We start from the raw sequence: 26,685 nt of genomic DNA, 5'->3' as shown, positions 1-26,685 counted from the left end.
TGAAAAGATCACAGCATTAGTACTAAATTAACTTTAGTACTTAAAACTGAAGAAATTTTAGGGAACTGCCTACTTCATGTCATCAGCAGCCGGATGAGAGATCATGATTTTGCTGAAAAAGATAGAACTCGAAAGGTGACAATTATGACAAGATACTGTGATAACAAGATTTAGTGGCTCTGTGCATTCAAGACACTATGAGTGGTTATTCCCATAGCACAGGGAGGAGAGCAGCGTTCAGCTGATAGTTTCCCTTCTACTGCAAGTTGAGAAAGGTTCCTGTAGAAAATTACATTTAATGTTTTGGCTTCATAATTGCTCCATTGGCAAGAACAAATATACCACCTGTGCTCAAGAGGAATCCCACCTGTAGAAAGTACATAGTATTTGGGTTGTGTGGTTAGTTACTGAAGTGGGATACAATATGCTTGCTGTATCATATGATATTTTACATCTTTTCCTTCATCCACTCTTATCTTGTAAGGTATGATGAAGAGAAGTGTATTAAGAGAAGAATGAGGTAAAACCTGCTTTCTAGCCCCTGCTGCCGCTCATAATGGAGTGAATCTGTGTGACAGCCTTTCACCTGCAGGCGACCTCAACAGCTGAATGAGAGAGGACTTGCAATGATGTGGAATCTTACTTTCCCCTTCAAGCTGTTGAGATCAGCCTCCCTTGCAAATAAAACTCACTGAACTGTAAATGTCCTTGACTTGGCCCAGGCTGCAGCTAGTTTAATATTATCTGATAGAGCAACTAAATGCTTTCAGCTTTGTCCACTGGGCATGCCTCAGACCCCTGCTGCTTCTCTGTCTGCCTCCAAATGAGCTCAGTAAGAGTTACAAATTTAAGGTGGGTTGAGCACAGGGATAAATGGTATCATACTGAACTGAGGAGCTTTAGGGTCAGTGTGCCCTAAATCATACTGGGTTCCTATTTTAGAAGCATGTACTATACTTGTTCTTTGCTCTGCTATTGCTCTGCTTCTCTCTTATGCTCTGCTTGCTTCTCTGTTTCTTTGTATCAATAACTTTTACTCGTGCAGACTGGATGAAGAGCTGAGGGAAGCTTCAGAAACAGCTAAGTAAGATAGCTTTCAGCTGGATGCTGGCATTATATTTACTCGTTTCACAGGAATAGTTTGAATGTAGTAGTACGCTATATGTTTGGTACAACAATCAGCTTGTAGTTTCAATTACTGTGTAAGTTGTCATATTTGTAAATTGACTTCCCCTCTCACTAAAAGCAGCCTTCTTTTGTACTGCTGGGTCTCAGTAAGAAGGAATCACACCCTTACGCTATAAAAAACTTTTTTGTTGATTTTTGAATATGGTTTCTGTAGTCATGGGGATGACTGAAATCACTTATTTACTCCATTAAAATGGATCATTAAACATTTGCTACCCTTCATCTGTTATGTCAGTTTTAAAAAAGTAGTTATTTTTAATTTTTTTTTTTTTTTTTTTTTACAATTTACTAAATTAGGTCTAGCTCTTGTACCTCATTCTCAGTTAAGTTAGGTACATAAATTCTCCTTTTTTTCAGCATTGGCTGGATAGGCCAGGGAATTAATACTTGATAATAATATTGTACTACTTGATAATAATATTGTACTGTATGTGGTCACTTAATAAATCAGTGGCAGCTGATGCTCAGATACTTTAAATTCATAACTCCTTATGAGTTATGAGTTTTTGTGCTTTGACACTGAGGCAGTATGGTATAAGGTACCAAAGAAATCCTTAACTAGAAGGACTTGACTCATTGAGAAGAGCTTAGAAAGTATCCAGTGCACTTTCTTCATATGTGTATTTTAGAAAAGATTCTGGAAAAGGAGCCTGTGTCTGCTGGTTCTAGTATAACATTTTCCCATTTTTATTTTTTATAACCAAAGATTTTGAGGTCTGGAGTTTCTTTTCAGTCTCTTTCCTTCAACTTATGCACTTCAGGATTTTCCTCTTACAGCTTCTGCTTTGCTGTACTTTTTCCTACTGTTTCTTCTTTTGCAGTACACATTTTCCTCCTGTTCTCCCGAGACTGGTTTTTAAAACAACCATAGAGAAATATCCAAATCACTGGCCACTGCTTTTTGATTCTAGCAGTTAAACTGCCTCAGAAGCAATGCATTCACATAAGTAGTTATTTGATATCACCTGAATATTTTGTTAAACAAAGAAACCCACCTAGCCTTGAAATGCAACTTCTATCTCTTCTATTCAAACATTTTCAAATGCATTGTGTATGTGACGGTGAAAACTCTCTGGAAGAAAGCTGCTTTCTTGTTACTCCATTTAAAATAGTAGAGGCTGCAGCATAGCAAGTGAAAGGGGAACTAAATATTCATGTGAGGCATCACTGATTGTTGTTACTGTTGGATGTATGAAGTCACTGTAGTGCATTTCCCTTCCCCGACTTAAAGAAATAGCTTAAAAATTTATTACTCAAACTAATGTGTGTTGCAATCACTAAGATCACTACATTCTTAACAACGTTTGTGTGTTGTGCTGTCAAAGATATTCACTACAGTTAGTTATTACATCCCCAAATTTTATGTCATATTTAAAAAGAGACAAAAAACCACAGAATAAATGTTTACTCCTCTTTTTCCTTGCATCCAGAACTAGCTGCCTCTCAAATGATCCAGAAATGACTTCAGTGGAGCAGGAGTAAGAACTTATGCCTAATACTGTCATTGCAGTTTAACATTATTTTACAACCATGCTACTAGTAGACTGAGGCTGGGTAGACTCCATAAAGCTTTTTAGAGACCTAAATACTTTTATGGTAATATTCAGAAAAAAGCAAGGAAGCTTTATTAAATTTATATTTTATATAATTTATATATTGTATACTGAATATTTATTATATTTGTATTGCATTGCAAATGTGTTTGAAGTGTCCTTGACCATTTCCAAGCAGAGACAGATATAATTCCTAACCTGAAGATATTCAGGTTAAGTTATGTGAAAAGCAGGTAGAAAAAGTGCAGCATGATCAGAGTGAAGATGGTCCCATGCTTTATCCTCAATTAAAAGTAAAGAGGTAAGCTTGCCATTCTCATTCAGAGATTAAAAAGTCTTGTATTTTATTTTGATTTCTGGACCACGCTCTCATCATCTGCCTTCTCTTTGCTTTTCTGCTTCTCAGCTTCTTTCATAGTTATTTTCCTGATTAAACCTCAAGCATCTTTACATCTTTTCCTTTCAAAGCTGCACTGTTTCCCTTGGAAATGGGAATATGTCAGTCCTCTGGTATGCTGCTCCTCTGTCTGATACTGTAACTGAAGCATGAAAATGGAAAACCTTGCACTGCTCTTACTGTTCATCAGTGAGAGTATTCGTAGCTGTAGTGTGTCACACAAGCACTAACAGTTCCTTGCTAGAACAGCATGTCAGGAGAACCAGCTATTGCAGCAGAGAGTATTTTCCTGGCCGGTGTGTACAGGGGAGGAGTGACTGAGGACTTTGCTATCCCTACCCATCTGGTTGGTGTGTAGAAATATAGTGGTGTCTCACCCTGGAATGTTGTTCAGGGACTATCGCATAGTAAACCTGACTCCTCAGTAAGATTCCATCAATAACATGAGTATTGATAAGCAGGCAAATAATTAGAAGTACATGTAGCAAAAAGATGCAAAATAAAATGTAACTTTGGTTTTTAAGAATAAAACAGTACTCTAGTGAGCTGTCACATTTTCATATCTGATACATGTGTTAGAACCATAAGCTAAATTCCTGATTCCTGGAGCAGTTAACATTATATCTCTGAGCATATTTTTTTTCCTAGGATGCTGTTTTACTCTGTAATGAATCAATATGAGGACTGCTTTTGAAAGTATAGGAACAGAAAATAACATGTTATTTACTTACGACTTTGATCTTTTTGTGGCTTGAACAGTTTTCCTGTTTTTCTCAAAAGATAAGCTGAGCAGCAAAAAGCAATATGAGAGAAGAATTTATATTTATTTAAAATAAATATAGTTGAGGCCAAATTAATGTTATTTCCTGCCATTTATTTTCTCTGCATAAATATGAATCTGTCATCAGAAGTGACAGTAATTTTCCTGTGATCATATCCCTTATTTCTTGTGTCACTTCTTCAGGAAAAAGAATTTCTCGTGTAAATCCATCCACACTGAGAACAGCAGTTTTACACAGATTTTTCTTCTGTTTGCTTTCTGCTGGAATGTCTCTGGAGTCTGCCCAGCTCTTAGTTTGTTTTTGTTGTCTTTTTCATCCTATTCCAAAGGCTTTTGTCTATTGTCATGCTCCCTTGTCTTCTATTTTGTTCAACTCCTTGCACTTCCTCATGACTTAAAAAAACCCCTATGAAATAATTCACTGTTAAGTAACCCTGTGCATTGTGTAACAGTTTATAAGTAAACTGTTACACAATTTATATAAAATATTTTTTTATAAATATAAAAAGGAAACTTTAAATAGTTATGTATTCTTTAAGGAAAATTCTGTCTTGAGGCAACGTTTATGATGACAACTTTTTACTTTAAAGAATGCTTCCAAAGTTTTTGATGACATGTGCTTTGCACTAAAGAGCAAAACTGTACTCTTAGAAACATTTTTAGGGCCACACATATCTTGTGACACTGCTGTGTCATTCCGGCACTGGATCTTCCCACATCTGGTGTCTACTTCATACTGCAATTGCTGGAAAAATAGTTATTAATTTCGATAGAACAGTAATGCAACTTATTAAGGTGTGTACTTTCCTGGATGTGTGTAAATTTTTGAACACCACTGCATTGAAGTAAATGAGAAATGAGGATACTCAACACTTTGCACTCAAGCTTAGGATTGGGAAAAAGACTAGTCACATGCTTCATAGCGCTGATTAATTTTTTGTTGTTGTTGTTCTTTGTTGTTCTGTCTTTAATAAATAGCATCGACATGACCCTGAAATAAAAAGCATCCCTGCCAGGCATTTGAAGAAGAGGGTTCACTTGGATTTTCATCACCCAGACACTCACCACCATGCTGTACAATAAGTGATTTGGTCAACTGTGTTTGGTTCATAATTTTTCCATGTCATTCAGCAATTAAAGAAGACCAAAAGGGCCAGTCCTATTGCCATGGAGACAGCAGAATTTTGGGGCCTGGTTATTTATGTTGTTTTTCAGAAATGATTTTCTTTAGGAAAGCTATATCATCTAGCACTGGTTTCTCTGTGTGCGTGCAATTTCTGTTTCAAAGGATACCATTTTACCAACAGTGTGCCTCATGAACGGGTCAATGAGGATGGGGATTTTTTAATTTTTGTCTTCAGCATATTAGTGTTTATGCACAGCTGAGTGGAATAGTTATTGTTACAATAAATGTTAATTTACTTGTGTCACAGAGCAGCAGCAACTGTGTTGTTTCAAAATAATTCTAGAAATGATGCAGGACTTCCTTGAATTTGACAGGTCAGGTTGTATCGGACTTTGGGCAACCTGGTCTAGTGGAAGATGTCCCTGCCCAATGCAAGGGTTTTGGAACTAGGTGATTTTTAAGGCCCCTTCCAACTCAAAGCATTCATGCTTCTATGCATTTGTGTTTCTTGCTATCTGAAAAGCCCTTCTATCTTCATTTAACCCTAATGACTTTTTTCATTTGGTCAGAGAAAAGACTGATATACTGAAAAATAATAGACCTCCCAGAGGAAGAATCAACTAATCCTGTAAATGATTGTCATATATTCTAAAATCCTTGGAGCATTACTTTATTGTTGTTTTCTAAATCTGCTTTTTCCAGAACCGTTTTTCTAAGATGTGAGCCTTCAAATGACATTCTGTCTCCAATTGTAAAGGCTATTAATGCTATGAATATGAATCACATAGTATTTTCTACTAACAGCCAAAAGTTAAACATGTAAATCTAAAGTTGCAAGTCACAGTCATTTGTTAGGAATACATGTTAAAGTATAAGTAAAAATAAATCTTACAATGCAGTTTATTGTCTGTGTCACAGTACACAGCAGTAAAAGCATGAAAAAGAAAAAAGCCCTAAGCATTTCTTGTTTGCTGCTGTCCTGTGTACTGGCATAAAAGTCACTACGGTAAATCCTCATATTTACTGGAAAATATCTGCAATTTTTCAGACCATGCTTTTGCATTGAGTGCAGATTAATTATCAAGTGAATACTGTTTGTCTGCTTTAAAAAGACAAGAGTCAAGAATATGACTAATGCTTTCTCTTTCCCTAATGAACACATGCATGCACTTTTCAAACCTCCTGACTCACCTGCCTTTTGGGAAGTCCTAATGCAAATAATAGTATTACATACTCTCTGAAATATTATTCTTTTCTTCACAAGATTCTCATATACCCTAGCATTACATCTGTGGATTCTTTACTTTGTCTGTAAATAAGTCCTTGGACATAACTATTGAAGATAAATTGCACCTTTTAAGTGTGCTCTAGCTCTAGTCCTTTGTTCAGTCTGGAATTATTAATGAAGGAGAAAACAAGTGAAAGGTTTCTTGGGAAATAAAATTTAAGCAGAGGCAGGACAGCATGAGCCTTGATTTTTCAGTAGGATCTAAACTGAAAATTCTCTTTTGTCCTTCATTTAGAAGTTCAATGGTTTTGTTCTGTGGTTTGCACATTTCCTACTCTGTCAGATTCTATCTTGTATTTGCAAGATAGCCTGAAAGCAATGAAGCAGGCGTCCATCATTGTGTGCATAGTTGTTCAGCTATTGCAATGAAAATTGAAAATGTTGTTAGAAAAGCAAAAGAAGGCTTTCTTATTGCCCAGCATAAAAAACTGAAATATGTGCCCCTCTTCAATCCTTGCTCTGTACTGACAGGTGGTGCATGGTATCTCTGTCATACTTGCTAGTCTGCTGTGTATTACATCTCTCTGTCAGTTCCTGTTAATTTTCAGAGGAAGGACCTAATCCTGCTGACCATTGTTGCTGCTCTATAACCTTGCCCTAAATTAGGACCTGGTAGTTTCCACCGTTTCTCAGATATTTGAATCCTGGCTTGTGTCTGCCTTATAAAAGTGCTGTCACTTAGTACATTGGGGATAATGTTTTATGTACAGATTAATATTTGTATTGACTTCCAGATGCTAATTAAGCTTCACAAGGATCTAAACTATTAAAAGCATTTAGTAGCATGAAATTGCATCTTTTCTAGACCTGTAGCTTAGGCCACCTAGGATGAGCCCGATGACTTGTGTTATGCTGTAGGTGAGAGAAGTTTTTGCCAAACTTCTGCGCAAAGCAGATCTTCAGCACAAATCTTTATTCACTGTCTGAGACTTAAGTGGGTATAAGAGATTTGTGATTTTAGTGGTGGATGTCAGTTCAGAGATTAATTTAATTCTAAAGGCTTTGTATGAAATTACTAAACAGCAAAGCTGTATATGAATTAACCTGATTAATGGGGGTGGACTGGTAGTGGCAGCCTGAGATGGAAGGAATTTGTTTAAGCCAAATGTCACATTAAAACAAAATGGGGCCTCAATGTGATGGTTCAAAAATGATTGCAAGATCAAGGTGTGATTATCTTTGCTTATTAATATATTTTGGAAAGTTTTTTAATGTTATGATATTGCAATTCTATATTATACTAACAATAATGTATCAATATTATTAAATCAGTAGTTTGTTGAAAGAGGAATATAGTATGTATAGTTGCACAGATAAAAGCTTTTATATATGGATTTTTCTAATGTGTATCAGAGCGCTCAGATCAAATATAAAAGAATAGTTGCGATTTTTTTTGTTAAAATACCTATGCTGACTTAAATTATAGATTAAGCAATACAAGGATATCTAATATCATTGTATGGTTATATACACATATGAATCAGAAATAAAGAACTGCAACCAACCACTAGAACTATTTCCTTTCAGCTCCAAGTTGTGGGTTTTTTTTATTCTCTGGATGTGTAGAAACACTTGATTTTTTTAAATCACAGTTTTTTGCATAGTTACAAATATTCTTTTACTTTCCATTCCCTACCTGTCCTTCCAGAAATTGAAACTGAGTCACTTTTGTGTGTCATGTTGTTAGTCTCTGTCTCCATGTATTCAAATCTTTGTTTTGTTGATACTAGGAATATTTTTTCCTGAAACAAAGCAGAAGGAGCCCTTTACATTGCTTTCTATTTTTGTCCAAGCTATTATCTGAAGGTCAAATACATAGATAGTCTCAGTCCATCTCATATAGTAGGCAGAAAACAGAAGCTACGGGGCAGATTGACTATGAAACCATCCTGAGCAGATTAACAACTTTATTGACTGCAGCAAAGGAAGGAGTCAGACCTGGTGGACTTTCAGTCCTCTCACCTGCATGGTACCCTGTGCCCACTGACATCCCAATCTAAGTCTCTTTCAAATGGGTCAATTTATACTGCTGCTTCTTTAAGTAACTAAGGTTTTGGTCTTAAATCCAGAAATATGTTAGGTGTGAGAATGCACCATACTCTGTTATCACTATAGTGTGTCATATTTGGATTATAAAGTTAGAAGAAATGGCATTTGAAGCTAATATTTCTGTATCATGAACAAGTAATTTGAATCCAGCATAGGACTATTTCTAAATGATTTTTAAATGCCTCAAGACCAATAGACCCATGTGCCTCTCCTAACTCTAGCTAGTAATCTATGAACAGTCTTGGGAGTAAATGCTGACTCCAGAGAAGGAGGTTTCTTTTATGTTTGAGATGTGACCTCCGTGGTGGGCTACTGCAGATTAAAAAAGTGTGCTGTGTCTCTCATACAGTATCTAGTCTGTCAGAAAAACTATTGGATTGTCAAGCTCACTGTTCAAAGGAATTAAACTTATTTCTTTATTTCAGGTGAAAAATTAAAAAGCGTAAAATTGCTTCCCAGTATTATCTGTTTAGCCAGGTCATAACTTACTACTAAAATAGAATCAGTTTTGTTAAAAGACACTTCAAATCAGAGATGTCAAAACCTTATCTGCTTGCCTCTCTTTTATGTATTTAAATAGGCAGCAAGCAAAGCAGCCTCCAGCAATGGTAGGAAAATAATCCACAGAGTACTTGCCATGCTCTTCCCTGAGGCCTGGTATGTAAAGCAGGCCTCAGTGAGAGAGTGACTCAGAAAACAAAGTGCTGGCTTTCTTAGGACAATGTTAAGCCATCAAAACTGTAAAATTATATGTCTGTCTTCATCCCTTTGAAGTATGAGCAATGGTGCATCAAACAGTCAACCTAAGGAACAGAAAGAATATTAATGTGAGATTTCGGGTTTATGATGTAAAAAAAAGGAACACAGCTAAAATTATCAGTCAGGGAAAGAAAAACTAGGGGAAGGAAGGACAGGTCAGGGAAATGACCAATGACTGGGGGAAGGTGGGGTTACAGGCATCTTTCTGCTTTAGGCTCCAGCCTTCTTCCAAATTCTGATTCTCCTTGGGGAGAGCTTCTGAAACATAGCAGGCCTGTTTGCCTGGAGCCTTTACTTGAAAGAAGCACATGTGAGCTCTGTTCCAAATGTTCTTTTTTCCCCCCTTATTTAAAGAAATGATGGAATCCCTGGAGATAAATGGCTTAATCTGGTTTTCACTCAGTGTAGAATAAAACCCTCTCAGCCCTTGTGTAGACATCATAGAAGAGAAAGCTGTAAAAATGGGAAATGTTGCATAAATTCAGAAAATTAAATTTTACATATTTCTCAGTGACTTGCACAGAATAAGCCTGAGTCAGAAGACATCATATAAGTGTAAATAAGGAAACAAACTGAATATAGAAAGAGCAAGATGCAATAGGAGGGGCATGTGGAACAAAGTGTTTCATAGTGGAAAATAACTGTAGGAGAGAAATGACAGAATAGGAGATGAACTGTGCCAAGGAGGATAAACAGAGATGCAATGTAAAAAACAAGAAGGGAAGGTTTGGGAAGGGAAGGGAAGGTTTGGGAAGGGAAGGTTTGGGAAGGGAAGGTTTGGGAAGGTTTGGGAAGGGAAGGTTTGGGAAGGGAAGGTTTGGGAAGAGAAGGTTTGGGAAGGTTTGGAAGGGAAGGGAAGGGAAGGGAAGGGAAGGGAAGGGAAGGGAAGGGAAGGGAAGGGAAGGGAAGGGAAGGGAAGGGAAGGGAAGGGAAGGGAAGGGAAGGGAAGGGAAGGGAAGGGAAGGGAAGGGAAGGGAAGGGAAGGGAAGGGAAGGGAAGGGAAGGGAAGGGAAGGGAACAAACATACAAACCTCTCAAAACTAATTGCCTCAGAAGAGAATTCCTGTGCTACTTAATGGGTCAATAGCAGTACTCAGTGGAGAAGCTGCCATCTCTTGAAGGTGTCTCAGTGGTAAATGATGGTATAGATGTATACAGCAATAAAAGACCTCAAGTTATCCATTGACTCACTTCCTACTGCATTACCAGTGGAAGATGAAAGAAAACCAGTATGGTGAAAGCAATTGAATTTAACATTGTGCAGATTTGGGGATAAAGCAGCAAAATTAGACCTTGCTGATCCACTAAAGCTGGTCTGATACTCTTTAACTGGAAGAGTTGGCTTTGGTGGAATTCCATCACTGATATGATCATGTTTACTAAACGCACAAGTCCCAAAACCTGGTCCACCCATGAAGTTACGCTATCCAGATGATCATTGTACTCCCAGAAGGAAAGATTCGTAGATCCCGGCTGCTGCTATTTTCTCTGGAAACAATTTTCTTTGGAAAAATTTCCTTTCAAATAACATTTTGTTCAGTTTTCAGCAATTGGGTATTTGGAATCTCTATTCTGTCTGTCAGGCTGTGACTCACAGTACCTGTAAGAAGTGTCTCTTCATTTGCAGCTTCCATTGGAGCTTTCTGCTTTCCTTACGCACCTCACAGATGTTGTGGGTTAACCCCCATAGGCAGCTGAGTCCTGCCACATTCTTTCACTCGCTCACTTCCCACAGCTGGATTTGGAAGGGTAAAAATGAGAAATCTTGTGGGTTGAGATAAGTAATAGGTAAATCAAAAGCCACACATCCAAGCAAAGTAAAACAAGGAATTCATACACCCTTCCCCATAGGCAGGGAGGTGTTCAGCCATCCCCAGGAAAGGAGAGCTCCATCATGCCTAACAGTGACTTGGGAAGACAAAAACTGTGAAAAAAAATTACACCCCCTTCCTCCTTCTTCTCGCCAGCTTTATATGCTGATCATGATGCCATATGGTCTGGGATATCCCTGTGGTCAGCTGGATTCAGCTGTCCTGGCTGTGTCCCCTCCCATGTCTTGTGCACTCACAGCCCACTCTCTGGTGGGGTGGGGTGAGAAACAGAAGGTTCCTTGACTATGTGTAAGTGCTGCTTAGCAATAACTAAAAAATTCATTACTGTGAGGGTGGTGAGACATTGCAACAGGTTGACCAAAGAAGCTGTTGATGCCCCATCCCTGGGAGTGTTAAGGGCAGGTTGGATGGAGCTCTGAGCAACCTGGTCTAGTGGATGGTGTCCCTGTCTTTGACAGAGGGATTGGAACTAGATGATCTTGCAGGTCCCTTCCAACCCAGGCCATTCTACGATTCTATGATTTGTGTGCTATCAACATTGTTTTGGTCACAAATCAGAAACAGCACCATACAAGCTACTATGAGAAAAATTAACTTGTATCCCAGCCAAAACCAGTACACCAGATCAAACTCAGGCTGCTGTTAATAAGCAAAATTTAGCCTGCTAAACCTGAATTTAGGTGCCTGTTCTGCCATACACACAGCAGTGATCAGCTAGACACTGATCTAAATGCTATTGGTGTTGTGACATTTTCAGTTAATGGGAGGATTGTCAGGCAGGTTCAGTACCTGCTGTGGAGTGTTTTCGTAATTACCAGAATATGAAGTGAGCAAAAAAGCATGAGTGTAATGAACCCACACAATGTTGTCACCAGTTTTGTTAACTCATTTGCCAGGTCTAACAAGTCCTGGGGGGGGGAAAAAAAAGCACTCCACTGTGCCAAACCAGATAGGGACAAAGCAGGGCAAAGTCCCCTCAGAATCACCTTCTTGTTGCTGTCTAGACACCCTTCTCATTTTCCACTGTGATTTCAACTGCTGCACTTTTCTGCAAAGCTGGTGCTCCATTCCCCTCTCTTGCATGCAGAAACAGCACAGGAAAGAGAGCAGAATGAGGGCAGGAGTGGGGGGTTTTTTGTGAATGCTGAACAGAATCCAGAAGAGACACTTTTTTATCCGTAATTGCTTACTCTTGATTTCTTTTTCCCTCTGGCTTGTTTACCTTGATAAGTTGTTTGTTTGTTTGTTTGTTTACTAAGACTACTCCATACTACGTGTTTTTACTTCCTAGCACTTTTTCTATTTATAAGCTTCCTAACTTTATGCCAACTTCAAATGAATAATTACTGTTGATAAAACACTTAGTCTTTTCAGATTTCTAATTCAAACATCACTATTTTGTTAAGTGCCTTCTCTTGAAACAGGAATGTGGTGCAGTGGGAATCTCAAGGAGAGCACAAGGTTTCTTAGGATCTTTAGTGGCCTGAAGCTCCTGGACTAGCTCACTGTGAAACAGACAGTGGTGACAACTCAGCTAGGTGTACAGACATGATATGCCATGACGTTGCATCTGGCACACACACACACACATATATATATATATATATGTGTATATATATATATATATATATACACGCATCTGTATAGATGAATAAACATATGACCACAGCCAGAGTTGAAAAAGATTATGTTGCATTCAAGCTTTAAAATCTGCAGCTCTTGCTCTGCCTGATGCTGTGCTGGATATTAAGTTAGGTGTTCCAGGGATACAAATATTTTTATGACCAACAGGATAAATCTATAAATCTCTTTAGGTACACTGCAAAAATGCAGTGGTTTTAGTTCTAACTTTATTTCAGTGATAATTCACCATCTGAAAACACAACATCTAACTGCTACTTGCTGGGGTTTTTTTTCTTATTTATTTTTAGTGTGAATTGTGGGCAGATTTTGTAAATGAATAGGGAAACAATATTTGGAGGGGCTACCTATTTTAGTTACTTTGCACTTCCATGCATCCTGATCTGAAGTCCATGAAGTGCCCAACTGGTTCCAGCACCTCCCTCCTTCCCACAGGAGGAGAAGCATGGAGGCCACCAAGCTGCTGCAAGTGCTCACAGCCTGCCTCCGTGATTTCTGGGATTTCTCTTCCTGTCATGGAGGCCGTAAGGAACCTACCCCATATACTGGCAACTGGTTCAACGAAGTTGTTGTCATGCCACTAATCCATGTGACATGCATGGCAGAGCAAATGTGTGACAGCCCTTCAGAGTTACTGGTGAGGGGAAATGAGAGAATATTCCTTGATATTTTCCTCAGGCTTTTCTGGCCTTCCATGTGCCCATACAATCCTGAACTATACTAGGTGGCCTCCTAATCCAGAAGGTGAGCTGCAGCCTGTGACCCAAGGCAGGAACATGTTATCATTATTGTTCCTATCCCTTCAGAATTCTTTTATACCATGTATTTTAGCTAAATGTCTTTCTAAAATCAGGTATATTGTACTTAATATTGTGGAGGATCCAAAGTGTATATGAGGGATGTTCTCTGCATGCACAGGGATTAAGAATATTTAAATAGGTAAAGTAAAATATAATGATTAATAGCTTCACTACTACATATATTCTTTCACTTTCATTATATACTATTGATAGAGGGGTAATAAAACCTCAAAGATTTGTTGGAGGATTTTTTTTTTTTTCACTTTGGGGACCTCAATAAATAAACCAAGTTTTGAGGTTACTGTATGGAAGAGTTGAGTCCTAAATAATAGGAAGAACTGGTGTTGGTTTTGGAGCTGGCCCACTTATCTGCTAGACAAGTCTCCCCATGTATGGTTGGTAAGGTTTATGATCAAATGGAGTAGTTCTTAGTCCAGTAGATTAAAACTGCTCAGCTGAAGGCAGATAGAGATGTGCAAGTGTGTGTGAGAGAAAGTCTTGATTAATATTGTGTTGCTTTCACCCAAGACTTTGTTTGGGTGCCTGGTGATTTTGTCTTCATTAAAGAAACGCAAATAAGGAAGTCAACACAAGTAGCCCTGACAACAGGTGTTAGAGAAGAAAGAGGAGAAGAGAGGAAACAAGTCTAATAACTTCATTAAAAAAGGAGGTGAACCAGAAAACATTTTTAGTGGATTTAGAAAAGGAAACCCAAGATTATTTAAACATCCTTCCTAAATTCAGTATTGATATGAATAAGTTTACAATTCTGTGAGTCTCCATTTATTTTTTTTTTACGTTTATTAAGCTCTATCCAAAAAGTTGAACAGAGTTTGATTGCACCTCCTTTTGAATATGTAGAAGTTACACAGTTACACAGGAGTAACTATGTAACTTCTATAACATGGAAATTCCATAGGTGCCTGTTCAGTGCCTCTGCTTGGGAAACACAAGTGGAAGTATTGGTCTTGAACTGCTGCAGTCATTAGCAGACAGATTCATTTCTGTCAGCTGTCTAAAGATCACTCAAGAATTAGAAACTGGGTGCATGTGGTTAGTCAAAAATACAGATTAGTAATTTGGTGATGCAGGTTGAAAAGCCGAGATTTTCCAGAGTATACTGACGAGAAAAATGAAAACCTGACCATGCCTATCTGCTGGTAGCTTCTTCCCATATAGTCAGATCACAGTTTAAAGTTAAATACATTTCTAAAGACATAGTTTTTTTTCTGTTCTTGAAAGAATCGGCCTTTAAGACCCTGCAGTGGCTCAGACACAGAAGCCTCACTTACTCTGCTCACAGCTTGCAGGCAGCAAATGCCTTCCTTTCACCGCTGGTTCACATAAGCCAGGCTTGGGCTATTTCTGCTTCCCAAGTAGCCTGCGGGGAGGCTGTTGCTCAGAGCAACATCACCTCTTTACCAGTTGCCAGATCCACTCCTACCTCTGGCTATACACAGTCTGGCTGCTGCTGCCTCACGGCACACCCCTCCCTGAGCTTTCCTCTAGTCCTCTCTTCCCCTCTGTTCTCGCATTTCTGAGAGTGTATGTAATAGGTTGTAACTATTTGCATAGGTAAAATACCAGTGTAGGGCCAGTACACTTACACACCTACATTTGCTGGCTATTCTATTAACAATGGAACAGTCTACCATAACTGTAGTGAAATCTAGGAAAGACTAGTTTCTAGTTTTCTCCTTAAGGAGCACTGTAGTAATAGGTTATTGCAATGCTCCTGTGATGGTGGAGAAAACTGCTACCAGATAGAACTAGTTCTGGACTGGCCTGGATGATACAGGAATAGTCTGCTCCGTAATGAAAGTATTAATGCAAGACTTAATTATGAGGCTTTCTTACACAACTTCATTTAAAATGTTATCTAGTATATATCAGCTCTTGTATTTAGCTCAGGAAATAGATTTAATAAAACTAACCAAGCTCCTCCAGGTTTGCAGTTTGCTGAACAGCATTTCTCTCTGGGACAAGCAGGCATCGTGAGGTGGGAAAATACATCAAGTAACAAATCTGTGGTAGCTACTGACAACACTGCTGAATTCATATTAATTTGGCTCAATTTCTGCAACAATATAAATCCCACAGGAAAAGTCTGGTTGCAAATTTTAGCACACTTCACCATTGAGACCTTTTTCAGTTTCAGAACTCTCAACATTTCAATACTGGCTACATAGTTTTCCAATTATTCTGTGTATTACCTTCACTTTTACTTCCTTACCTTTTCTATTAAATGTCCTCTTGTAGTTTATTTTTTTACTTCTGGGAAGAGGAAGGTTTGGGGAAATAGATCGCCAAACCCATTGGCATGACTCAGTCTGTGAATATCTTGTATTAGGTGTATTATTCTTACACATTAGGTGTATTATTCTTAAAAGATCTTTGTGTGTTAAGTAGGTCTGTAGCTATTCCAGTGCTACAGCAAGTGGAATAGCACAGCTTAAGCCAAGACCTTACAAATACAAAAAAATCTTACAAGACCATACAAACTAGAAAGCCTGTCCCTTTGCCTCAGTCTCAGACCTTCAGAAGTATGGTATCATCCTCCTATTTTCCTAAAGGTAACATTTTGACAATGTAGGAGGGAAGGTTCAGGTAGAAAGTAAAGCCAAAGAATGGAAGGATGTAATAAAAAACCTTGTAATCCTTGTAATAGCTTTCTTAGCAATATGCTCATTCACATGCTTTACTACATTTATAAGCAGCAGTACTGGCTACCTGCCTTTAGTGCTTGCCAGCACAACACCATGATCAAGTCCTGAACACTCATTGCTTACATCTAGGAGCAAAGATGACTTAAGTAACACAACTCTGTGCTTAGCACCAGATTAAATGTAGTCTGGATAAACAAAAATATTGTATTTGAAATTGCCTTCTAATCTGAATACTTATTTTGGTATTTTTTTAAGAAGAGATTGCTTAACTGGAACGGTGAACTCAGACTCCTTTAGCTAAAAGGTGAATCATTTTGTTATTTTTATGGGTTTTTTTCAAGTCCTACTGCAATCCCCTAACAATTCACTCATTATTTTTATTAACAATCCTCCATTTCAAAGACCAGGAGGAGCTGGTCTACTAACAATTATTATTTTTAGTAGACCAAAGTGTTTTATTAGCATTTCTACTGCGGGTAGGTGGGGAGTACCCTGATAAGTATTACAAGTTAATACGTGGATACTCATCTTGACAAAAACTTTCCAGAATGAGTCAATGCAGCTGAACACAACCAGCTAACCTCTCTCATTTCCTCAAATGTGCTTACATTGGTGAGCAGAAGCTCTCTGTATGAATGCTAGGATGAAGTGTTGCTTCATGTTACACATTGATTACATTTGTGGTTCTGCTTCTTTCTTTTTTGTGACTTGGATCAAATAATGAGTGAAATTTAATTTGTGAGCACACTGGTCATGAATTTAATTTCAATAGTGTTGAAATGGTTAGCTAACACCTTTTGAAGGTTAAATGTATCTGCATGGATTTCAGTGTAAAAGTTTCAGAAGGTTGTATCTGTGCTTTTGTTCTTTGCTATAATCAGAGGGTAAGATCAGTAGGGTCAACACAGAATTAAAAAATCCAAGCTCAGGTTTCTTTGCATTCCTAGATGATTTTTTTGGTAAGTACTAACCAGTGTAAGAGCAGCCACACAGATTTTCTCAGGAAAGATACCATGTGTTGCCAAGGTATTGATATCCTCACATTATGATGTGCTATAAATATGTTTTTAAGAACCAGCAATATTTTAAAAGGTAAGTGCACTGACTTGGAGGCTGTGGCAGGAGGGTGAGCCCACTGATGGCTGCTGCTCAGGAGCATAAAGGCAACCTCAGCTGGCTTACTTATCTCAGTACCTGCCCCCAGACATTCTCGGTATACATACATTTCCACACATGTGAACCAGTTTTCTTTTCAGAGACTTCCTGTCTTCTGTTTGCTGTTCTGTTTATCAAATGTGGAAAGTAGTTCTTCAAACTGGCAGATATAATTACTTTCCAAATTCTTTTTCACTGTGCTCACACCAAATCAATATACAATATTAATCACAGCTTAGCTAAAGCTTTTACTTCAGAACAGTAGTAACTGCTACTGAATGAGAGAGTTCAGGTCTGCTGAGAGTGCCTGATATTAATTTGGCTATGTATCAGTTTCACCCACTGCAGTCTCAAGCTGAGAATAAAAGCCTCTTTCACTCAGATGGTCTTATTTACTAATCTCTTGAAAGTTTCCACAGGTATGTGCTCATAACTTTTCAACAGAACAGTTATTTTTCTCCAGTTTAACTACTGTTCACATTCCTTTAGACAGAAGGAAAATGTGTGTCATTGTAGTCAGGCCTGTATAATTATTTTGCTTTGAATCCTCATTTCCAGATTGAAGTGAACAGAAGTGACTTTAGGATCACGTCACAGTCAGTTGAGACACCCTTTACATCAGTAAATTCCATCTGGATGGATACAGAAGTGATCTGTCTGGGTTAGAGTCTTAAAATTGGGAGAGCGGAGGTATTTACAAATGTTAGACATATTTATAAGGAAAGATCTAGAAGCCGATCTATTCCATGAAAACAGACAAGAAACAATAACAGGAATTCACCGCTCAATGTGATAAACATTTCCTGAAGCTAACCTTGTCTAATTCAGGCAGTGGAGTGGTTGTTTTGCATCCTGAGGGGATGGGACATGGAGAACTTGTATTCCACCACAACCAGAGCAGAAAGTTGGCTAAATGGTATTTCCTGCATCCAAACAGTAGTGCCTCTCAGTTTGCCTCTCCTGTTTCCTTGAAGGGTTCACAATCACAGCATGTGGCAAATGTTTGTGATGCTGTGCCCAGAACAGCCCAGCATGACACGGTGCTGGATATAAGTACAGCTGGATGGAGTGCCAAAATGGTTAAAAAGGATACAATTGCTAACCATCTTCACTTTGACTAATCCCTTACAGGGAAAATAATACATAATAAAACCATATTTTTCCTCTGGGCAGTAACAGTTCATTGAGAATTGAGCTGACAAAATAATGGGCAGCCTAGGGCTTAGACCTAAAAGTAAAATAAAGTACCCAGGAAAGCATCTGCAGAGACATAGTTCCAATTTTTAGGAAATCTATGAAAGAAAGTTTCAAATCTAGATACGGAAAATCTCAGCTACTCCAGTGTGTCAGCAAGTGACTAAGACAACTGGGTGGTTCAAGGCACATCCCTGTCCTTGAAGGGCACAATGATTGTCTCTTGTTTACTATAGTTGTGACAGAAATAGCTGCCATTTGCTATAAACAAGTATATTTGAAACCAGTATTTTAATATTTTATGCTGTGTGCAATTAATTTCACACTTAGCTTCAGTTTTATTCCTTTCTGGGCACCCCTGCTGCTGCTCCGATCCTCAGCTCTGCTGTTGCTGGCATCACCAATGCCACTGCCCTCAGCTGGGCTTGCTATTCCTGCAGAGGATGGAGTGGGAAGAGACGTGGCAACGGCAGCAGCAGTGGCAGCAGAAGGGCTGGGATGAGCCTCAGAGCAGGCAGATCTGTGCCCTGCAGCTTTCTGGACAGCTGGAGAGGGTTGGATAATCAGGGGTCATTTCACAGAATCACAGAATCGTTTAGGTTGGAAAAGACTTCCAAGATCATTGAGTCCAACCTTTCACCAGGCACCACCGATTTAGTGGTTTTGTGGCTGAAGTGCTACTGTTGAGTGACCATTTGGGATGTTTTGTTTTGTTTTGTTTTTCCTTTTTTATACAGAAAAAGAGCTAGCTTGTAAACAGGACAATAAAGCAACAGAGTGGTTTGAAATTTAACACCTGGCTAAATCCAAATATCCAGTTGGTTTTTTGCAGTCAGTATGTTTAGCAGCATTCAGAAACACTGAAGTCAGTGAAGTCACTAAGGAGTAAAATGACCTATTACAGATGGCTAGCACTGAGATTGAGTTTATCACTAAAGCAAATTCATTGCCACAAGAATATATATCTGAGTAATTTAAAACAGAAAAAAATATCCCAGAAAGGGTGCTCTGTAAGAAATTAAATCAATAAAATATTAAAGAATGTATACCCATTTCCTTAGGATTTCCCCACTGCTCTCAAAAAGTTAAATGTAAATTGGCCAATAAAAGTAAAGAGCTACTATAGCCCTTTTAAAGCCAGGGAAGTTAAAGCAAACAGTGACCCTTAAGGTACTTGTAGAACATCTGTGGAACTGGAATTTCCTGATGACTCTTGGTTTGTAAGTTACCAAACAGGTTTTGTTTCTTTTTTCAAAACCTGATCTGTCATAACAATTAGTCTAAACTTTTAAGGATTTTTTTTTAATGTAAATGAATTACTGGCTTTCCTTTTTGACCTCTGCTCTCCTGTGAGTCTTAAACAAACACGCTTTATGATGTGCAGCCTGAACTAGTAACCAAATGTCCAGCCAAGAAAAACAATTGTACCTCAGCTTTCATTTACGAGTTTAAAGGCAGAATAGGTCCTTTTCTGCATATAGGTAAACCAGCACTGTAATTGTACATCAGGATTTGCTGGTAGTTTCCATTTACAATGAAACCACCAATAGAATAAAAATAGCATGAGATTGATTTCAATAGAGACAGATCTGGGATAAATCTTGTAAAGTGCTATATGAAAGTTAGATGCCTCAAGGAAAAATTGATGGGAAGTGAGCTCATGATATAAATATCATGATATTTCATGACATAAAGATCTTCTTGACCATTGCATTATTAAGACCTTTTTTTTTACTATAAAGAACTTGTCCTTATCTACTGATGATGAAATTCCAGATGCAAAGTCATGGAAAAATTAAAAACAAGAATTATTTGTCTCATATTTGGTTTAGTTAACAAACATTAACATATCATAGAATCATAGAATGGTTTGTGTTGGAAGAGACCTTAAAGATCATCCAGTCCCAACTCCCCTGGCTGTGGACTAGTGGACACCTTCCCCTAGACCAGGTTGCTCAAAGCCCAATCCAGTCTGGCCTTGAACACCTCCAGGGACCAAAACTAGCACAGTAATTCTCTCAGTCTAGGCATGGAACAAACCCTGAGAATACAAAGTACTGCTACCCAGCTGGAGCTAGTCAAGGCATTGGTCTCATTCCCTGTAGGATACATCTGCAGGTGTCTCAAGGATGCAGGACTACCACCTCTCTAAGATCATGCTTTATGGTGAACTTGCCACTGGCTGCTGCAAGAGAGGAGCCCTGAAGAGAAGATACAAGGACTCCCTGAAACAACATCTCAGCCTTGGCCATATTGACCAACATCACTGGTCGACTCTGGCCTCCAATCGGGAGGTCTGGAGACACACCATCTATAATGCTGCTGATGCTTTTGAGAACGCACGCAGGATCACTCTTGAGGAGAAAAGACAATGCAGAAAGAATCGTGTCTTGCAGAATATTCCACCTAAGAAGTCTTTCTGCTGTGCCTTTTGCAAATGGACGTGTCTATCTCGTATTGGCCTTTTTAGCCACCAGCGTGCTTGTAACAATTGTGGGTAGAGCCCTTCCCAAATCTTCGTTCACAAACCCTAGCCATAATGACATCTGCAGGTATCTTTCTTTACCCTGGATTTATAAACAAGATTGGGATTACCTAATATACCTGTACAGGAGACGAGGTGAATCCTTATTCTGTTCAGCCTGTTCCTGGCAGTGCTAGAGTCAGTGTTGAGCCTAGAAGGTCTTTGAACAAGTCATCAGTCAACATAACAAATTACAGGTGGGTAATATACATGAAACAAATTATAGGCACCAAACTTCCCAAAGGTATTGCAACTGCTGACAGGACTTCCCATCATTTATTACCAGATGGAGAAAGAAAGGGAGCTGAAAATACGTGCATGTTCAACTCTGAAAAATGAAATGAAGCCATGTAGTGTTCTCTAAGGCTGTTAGTATGTCCTTGCAAAGACAAACAGGAAGATGCAAAGCTAAAGACTGGTTGAGGCAATTAGAGTTAAAATTACCTGTAGAATAGCAACTAGAAGACCAGGCTGGCATGAAGTCCTCTTGTGCACCACACTACATCCAAGTACTGTGACTTTTGGAGCCAAAAATGCATGTCAGGTGGCCTCAACAGTCCTGATGAGGTGACGGGTGAGATGGTGTCTGAGACCAATTTGTTCCAGACAGCTTGTTCCTGTGTTCAGAACAAGGCTAATGAACAGAGGACTGAAGAAATGTGAAAGGTAAATATGTTTCAAGTAGATGACACTTACTGATTCAAAGTAAACTAGGGGAAAAGGACTTGACATGCTAGTAGGTTTGGGATTGTGTTTCTTCAGAGAACTGTCAGTTTAACCTTGAATTAGATCCACTGAATGATGCACACAGGTAAAGTAGGATTCAGTCCCTTTGTTGTTGGATGAGCCTTAAACTGCAATCTGTTTCTTTCCACAACCTGGTCTCAAAAATAAAACCTGCTACTCAGTTGCTACCCAAAACTACCTGATCTTGAGCTGCTTAGTACCTATCTAGATGTTGCTTGAACTAGGATCCAGATACAGATGAGACAAGTAAATCCTTAGGCATGGGGCTGAAGGAGATTTTCTTTTGCATTGGCACAACTGGACCTTGTTAGTATGCAAGCTTGAATGTCTGCTCTGTGAGCAGGATATTCACCTACAAATATCCTTCTTAGGCTTTGAGCATTCAGACTCATATGTCCTCTTCCATGGAAAGTGTCCTCATCACTGGGAGAAGGTTAGGCACAGGGCTGCTCTTCTGTTAGTCTTGTATGTTGTATCAGGTATTGCATGTGAAATAAAAAGCAGTGCAAGGGGCATGGGGAAAAGTTTTCTCTTCTTCCTGTTATTTTGTTCTTTCCAGGGTTTCTTAACAAATAGCATGACCGTCTCTGGCATTTGAAAAATTATGTATTGTGCAGCGCAATAGAACCTCTCTTTATTGCAAAGACATTGTGCCTGTTTTTTAACTTTTTTTGTGTTTGCACAGGTATGCGTCTATCTAAACACAAACATAAATTGCTGTACTTCTCTTCCATTTCTCTGTTAGGAAGACAGTAATGCTATTTAATGGTCTAAATAAAAATTTTTCATCTAGAAATGCATGGGGTTTTTTTAATTAGCTGCATAAAGGTCTACATGAATGAAGGCATAAAACTGTATTCATTGTTTCAAGTATGTGGTGAGAATAATGAACTATTAGATTTTTAAATGCCTTATTTTTAATTTTTATAAGTGGCTGACATTACGAAAATTGCATGTCTCCATGTGATGCTACATGATCCTGGAAGGACTGGAAAAAAGATAAAATGGAGGAATTTGAGAATATTTCACTGGTGAAAGAATAGTGAGATGGGGCCAGCTGGTTACTGTTAGCTAAAAGGCTTCTGTTTGAAGATTTTCTGGTACTGTTAGACACACCTCAGTTGGCTCTGTTGAAGTGAGTCAGTTAACAGCTTCTTTAAAAAAATATTCCGTGGGTTTTAATGTTTCCTTAGTTGTGGTGACAGAACTAAGAACAGATACTGTGCAGTCCTTGTGGCAATGATACTGTTAAACATGAGCAGCCTAGCTGAGGAAAGATAACATAAATTGAAACACGTATATTATGTGTTTGGTGGTTTAGCTTGCCAGCAGTAGATGGCTGTAACCCATCTCTACCGTTAACCTTTTCCATTTCTGGTGAATAAAAACTATTTTAAAACTTACACTAATTCTTATGGTATCTAGAATTCTCTGATTTTTAAATCTGACAAGGTATGTGCCTTTTTTGGAGTGGAGATGGGGGAAATTGATCTTTACTACAACATCAAGCGTAACACAGCATCAGTGTAGAAGAAACGCGAAGCACCTTGTCCCCCAACCTGGTGCCCTCCTGCCTCAGTCAAGGTGCAGGACGCACAAGCTGTCTCCTGTTTATTTTCACCTCTGGCTGCCCCCTGGACCAAGGCGAACCCAGTGCCTGAGTGGCCACTGCCAAACATGTGCAGCCCCAGAAGACCATCATGCTTGGGACCAGTCCCCTCACCTAGGGCTACCTGAAACTAAATCTGCAGAGCTAGCAGTAGCAGGAGGGCTGGAGCAGTGTTGCCTATGTCCATGACTCTCCGTCAGACCTGCTTGCTATGACTGCATTTTCTGATCTGTATGCAATAGAAAGAAATATTGAGACGCAGACCTCTTGCATTGATTCAGGTCTTTGCTGATGCTGGGTTTGCACTCTTGTAATTCATTAACATTGGACCAATATCTCAAAATCACCTGTATGCTGAGGATACAGAGGAAAAGGTGGTTTTCTTGCAGTATAAGCACATAATGTAGTTTGATCTCCATTTAGTGCATATGAACTATCTGGAATATATTTTAATACTAGTTGTAATGACTGTACTTCTCATGACAAAATGTCTGGATTACAGTATCTCATAAATCACCATAGTAAGCAGGGTGTGTGTTCCCAAAGGAAGAAAAGCTGTCTTAGCTGTCTGGTAGTAATAAAACTAAAAATTCAATTTACTGTACTTTTAGGTCCAAAAAACAGACTAGGTGAAAAGGTACTATGTAGTGGGTACCAGAGGCCTTCCTGCTATGATTTAGGCAAGGTAATAGATGCATAGTGAGAAAACACTAGGATATGGCTGCAGATGATTGATATGTGATGCTTAACTTCCTTTCTTTCAACTTTCAGATGAAAGTGAGCATCCCGATCTGCACTGTTCTATCTATGGAGCTATCTCAGGCTTTTTTGGTTAGTGAAAGTCAGTGTGAATGGCCTTGTTTCAGAATTAAATTTAAAAAAGTATCAAGGCATTATTACATTGAATTAATTTCCCACCAGGAAAGATTTTCCCAAATAGTTGTTCCATTTTAGGCAAGCTAGAAATTTAAGTTTTCAGGGAGGAAAAGCCCTAGGTGTCTCTCTGAAAGGATTTTATTTCCATTTACTGTCAAATCTTCTGGCACTGCCTGATGTCATTCATACAGAATGCATACATACTACTTTGCAGGTGGAAGGGGACTGTATTAGTTGTTCTTAGGAACATAGTGTAAAGATTTTAGCTTTATTTTGTTTTAGTTTTATTACTATGTGCTGGTTTTAGCTCCCTAGAGTGATTTTCATTTAGACTTCTCATTTTGCCTTGGAGATGCAGGTTTGTTGCCATCCCAGTAAGAAAAGTGCTCAGATGTAGTAAGGTATCACTCACAATGCTAATTATTAGTGCTAACACACGTGAAGGACACCCTGCAGACACTATTCATGGCAGAAAGAGCAAGCCAGTCACCCCTGCCAGTCATTCAAGCTGTTACAGAATCTCCTAACAAGAATGCAACTGTATTCATAATTTCTACTGTCAAAAGACAAAGACATTCTCCACAGAATTTCTTGTGCCCTGTTAAAGACAAGGCTTTATCAACAGCGCTGAGTGGGAGCTGCCCACAGGCTCCTCCAGCACCAAGCAAAGGCTGTGTTAGAGGAAGGTGTGTGGCATGGTATGACATGGCACAGCATGGCAAGGCACGGCGTGGCATGACAGGGCATGGCACCGCTCAGTGCAGCATGGAAGCCAGACTGGGCATATACCACCTGTCTGGGATAGCTGTGGTGTGAATCACTGGCTCCTAAATGTACAGTGGTCTCTCAGTCAGGATCATTACAACTTCTGTTTCCAGAAACTTGTAGTTTCCCACAAGTAAAATTTTAAGTAATTTGTAACACTTCAGCACAGTAGTGGTGAACAGGATGATTACAGATGAACAGACAGAACAGACAACTTTTTAAGATGTCAAAACTTCATTACAACAGTTGCCACCATATTCCGCCATTTTACGATTGTCACCCCCTTACTAGTTTTTCTGTTCCTCCCTTCTGCTCCCTCTTGTCAGCTTTCCTGTTTTCTGGTTCTTTTTGTCCATTTTTCCAGTTCCAATCTATTTTATTACACATTATTTTCTCATTCTGTTTTCCTCAGTATAACAAAATATATTAATCTCACTTGACTTTTAGTGCACTGCCCTGTGATTTTTGTGATGTATTTCCTTTGGAGGAAGTGCTCTTCTTCCTATTATTTTACATACTTGCCACAGTAGGGCATTTGGATAAAGTTACAGTAAAATCAGTGTGATATTTTGCTGCCTTTTATTTCCTCTGGACAATTCAATATTTAACTCTAGTAAAAGTCATACTGTAGCTAACTTTTCTTCTTCTCTTCCCCCCCTCCCCCCCCCCCATGTGTCCACTCAGTATGTGTTCACTGCCAGGACTCCACAAAAAGTGAATGGATCTATGCCATTTTCTTTTCTATACTACTGTGTTCCCAATCTTTACATGGGCATCCCTAGCCACTTTACTTCTTCACATGTAACACTGCATGCTCTGTCCCTTCTTAGCACCTCCCTGCTATGTGGAAAAAAGCAAGTGCTTGTGCTAAGCAGAGTCTCATCACTGGCTCTGCTTTTCACTGCTTATTTTTAGGACTTGTTTTTGGCTCTAAGTTAATGTAGACAACTTCTATTTCCCTACAAGTCACTGTGCTTTGCAAACCTCTGCTGATGTTCTCTGTCTAACAAAAAACGTACTGTGTGACTCTCATATAATACACTGTAGAGCCACTGACATCACAGGGCCTTAGATCTGCCCAGCAGCTGGACTCCCTGTGGCAGGAATAACATGATAATGTGCACTGAGCAGCTCTGAAACCAGGGTTTGCATGTTGAACTTCAGCACTGGAATCTATTCAGTGAGAAAAAATGCAAAGGGCCTCTTGATATACACTTAAGTGTTATTTGACAATGTTTTATCCAACAGTGTAATCCTTTCCTGCAGATTCTCATTAAACAGCTTGGCTGAAATTTTATTCTTCAATTTTTTTAATAAAGACAGAAAATCTTCTATCTGGTAACAGACAAGACATTTAAAAGGCAGGGTAGTGAAGGCTGGAGTTTTTTATTCCAGTTAAGATTCATTTGCATAAGCATTTTGAGGTTGATAAACTTTTCTTTCTGAAACTATGCAAAGTCCAGCCTACTGTACCCTGTATTGCTTCATTGTGTTTTCCTGACTTCTCCAGTCTGGCATTTTTCAGATGTCAGTTCTTAGGACTTACCATCAGTCTGAACTACCCTTCCAGCTTGGTAGTGGGCCTCTGATATTGATTGGTTTGTACCACAACCTCAGAAAAAGACAAAAGAAACCTGGCAACAGAGAGAGTGACACTTCTTCCTTAGGAGTTACAAGTGTGAATAGCATGCAATATCTGCACAGAGATCTTCAAACATCAGTGAAGATGTACACA

At 38.9% G+C, this 26,685-nt stretch overlaps 1 protein-coding gene across 9 annotated transcripts in view; it reads left to right on the top strand.

The window, feature by feature from the left end:
- PRUNE2 (prune homolog 2 with BCH domain) overlaps positions 1–7,837 on the top strand; it is a 146,432-nt gene extending 138,595 nt beyond the window's left edge. For 3 of the 9 annotated variants that reach the window (XM_064641119.1, XM_064641111.1, XM_064641121.1), the window contains 4 exons: positions 485–520; positions 1,046–1,084; positions 2,619–2,666; positions 4,898–7,837. In XM_064641119.1, coding sequence (XP_064497189.1) covers positions 485–520; positions 1,046–1,084; positions 2,619–2,666; positions 4,898–4,919 — 145 coding nt within the window. In that variant the 3' untranslated portion in view covers positions 4,920–7,837. The remainder of the gene's footprint in view (positions 1–484; positions 521–1,045; positions 1,085–2,618; positions 2,667–4,897) is intronic. The other 6 variants (XM_064641114.1, XM_064641112.1, XM_064641113.1 and 3 more) reach the window with 6 other exon arrangements.
- Positions 7,838–26,685: the final 18,848 nt, after the last annotated feature.

The sequence above is a fragment of the Pseudopipra pipra genome, chromosome Z (assembly GCF_036250125.1).
Source record: "Pseudopipra pipra isolate bDixPip1 chromosome Z, bDixPip1.hap1, whole genome shotgun sequence".
In the NCBI taxonomy this organism is placed as follows: domain Eukaryota; kingdom Metazoa; phylum Chordata; class Aves; order Passeriformes; family Pipridae; genus Pseudopipra; species Pseudopipra pipra.
Note: the sequence above shows the minus strand (reverse complement) of the source record. Positions and strands in the feature narration are given on the sequence as shown.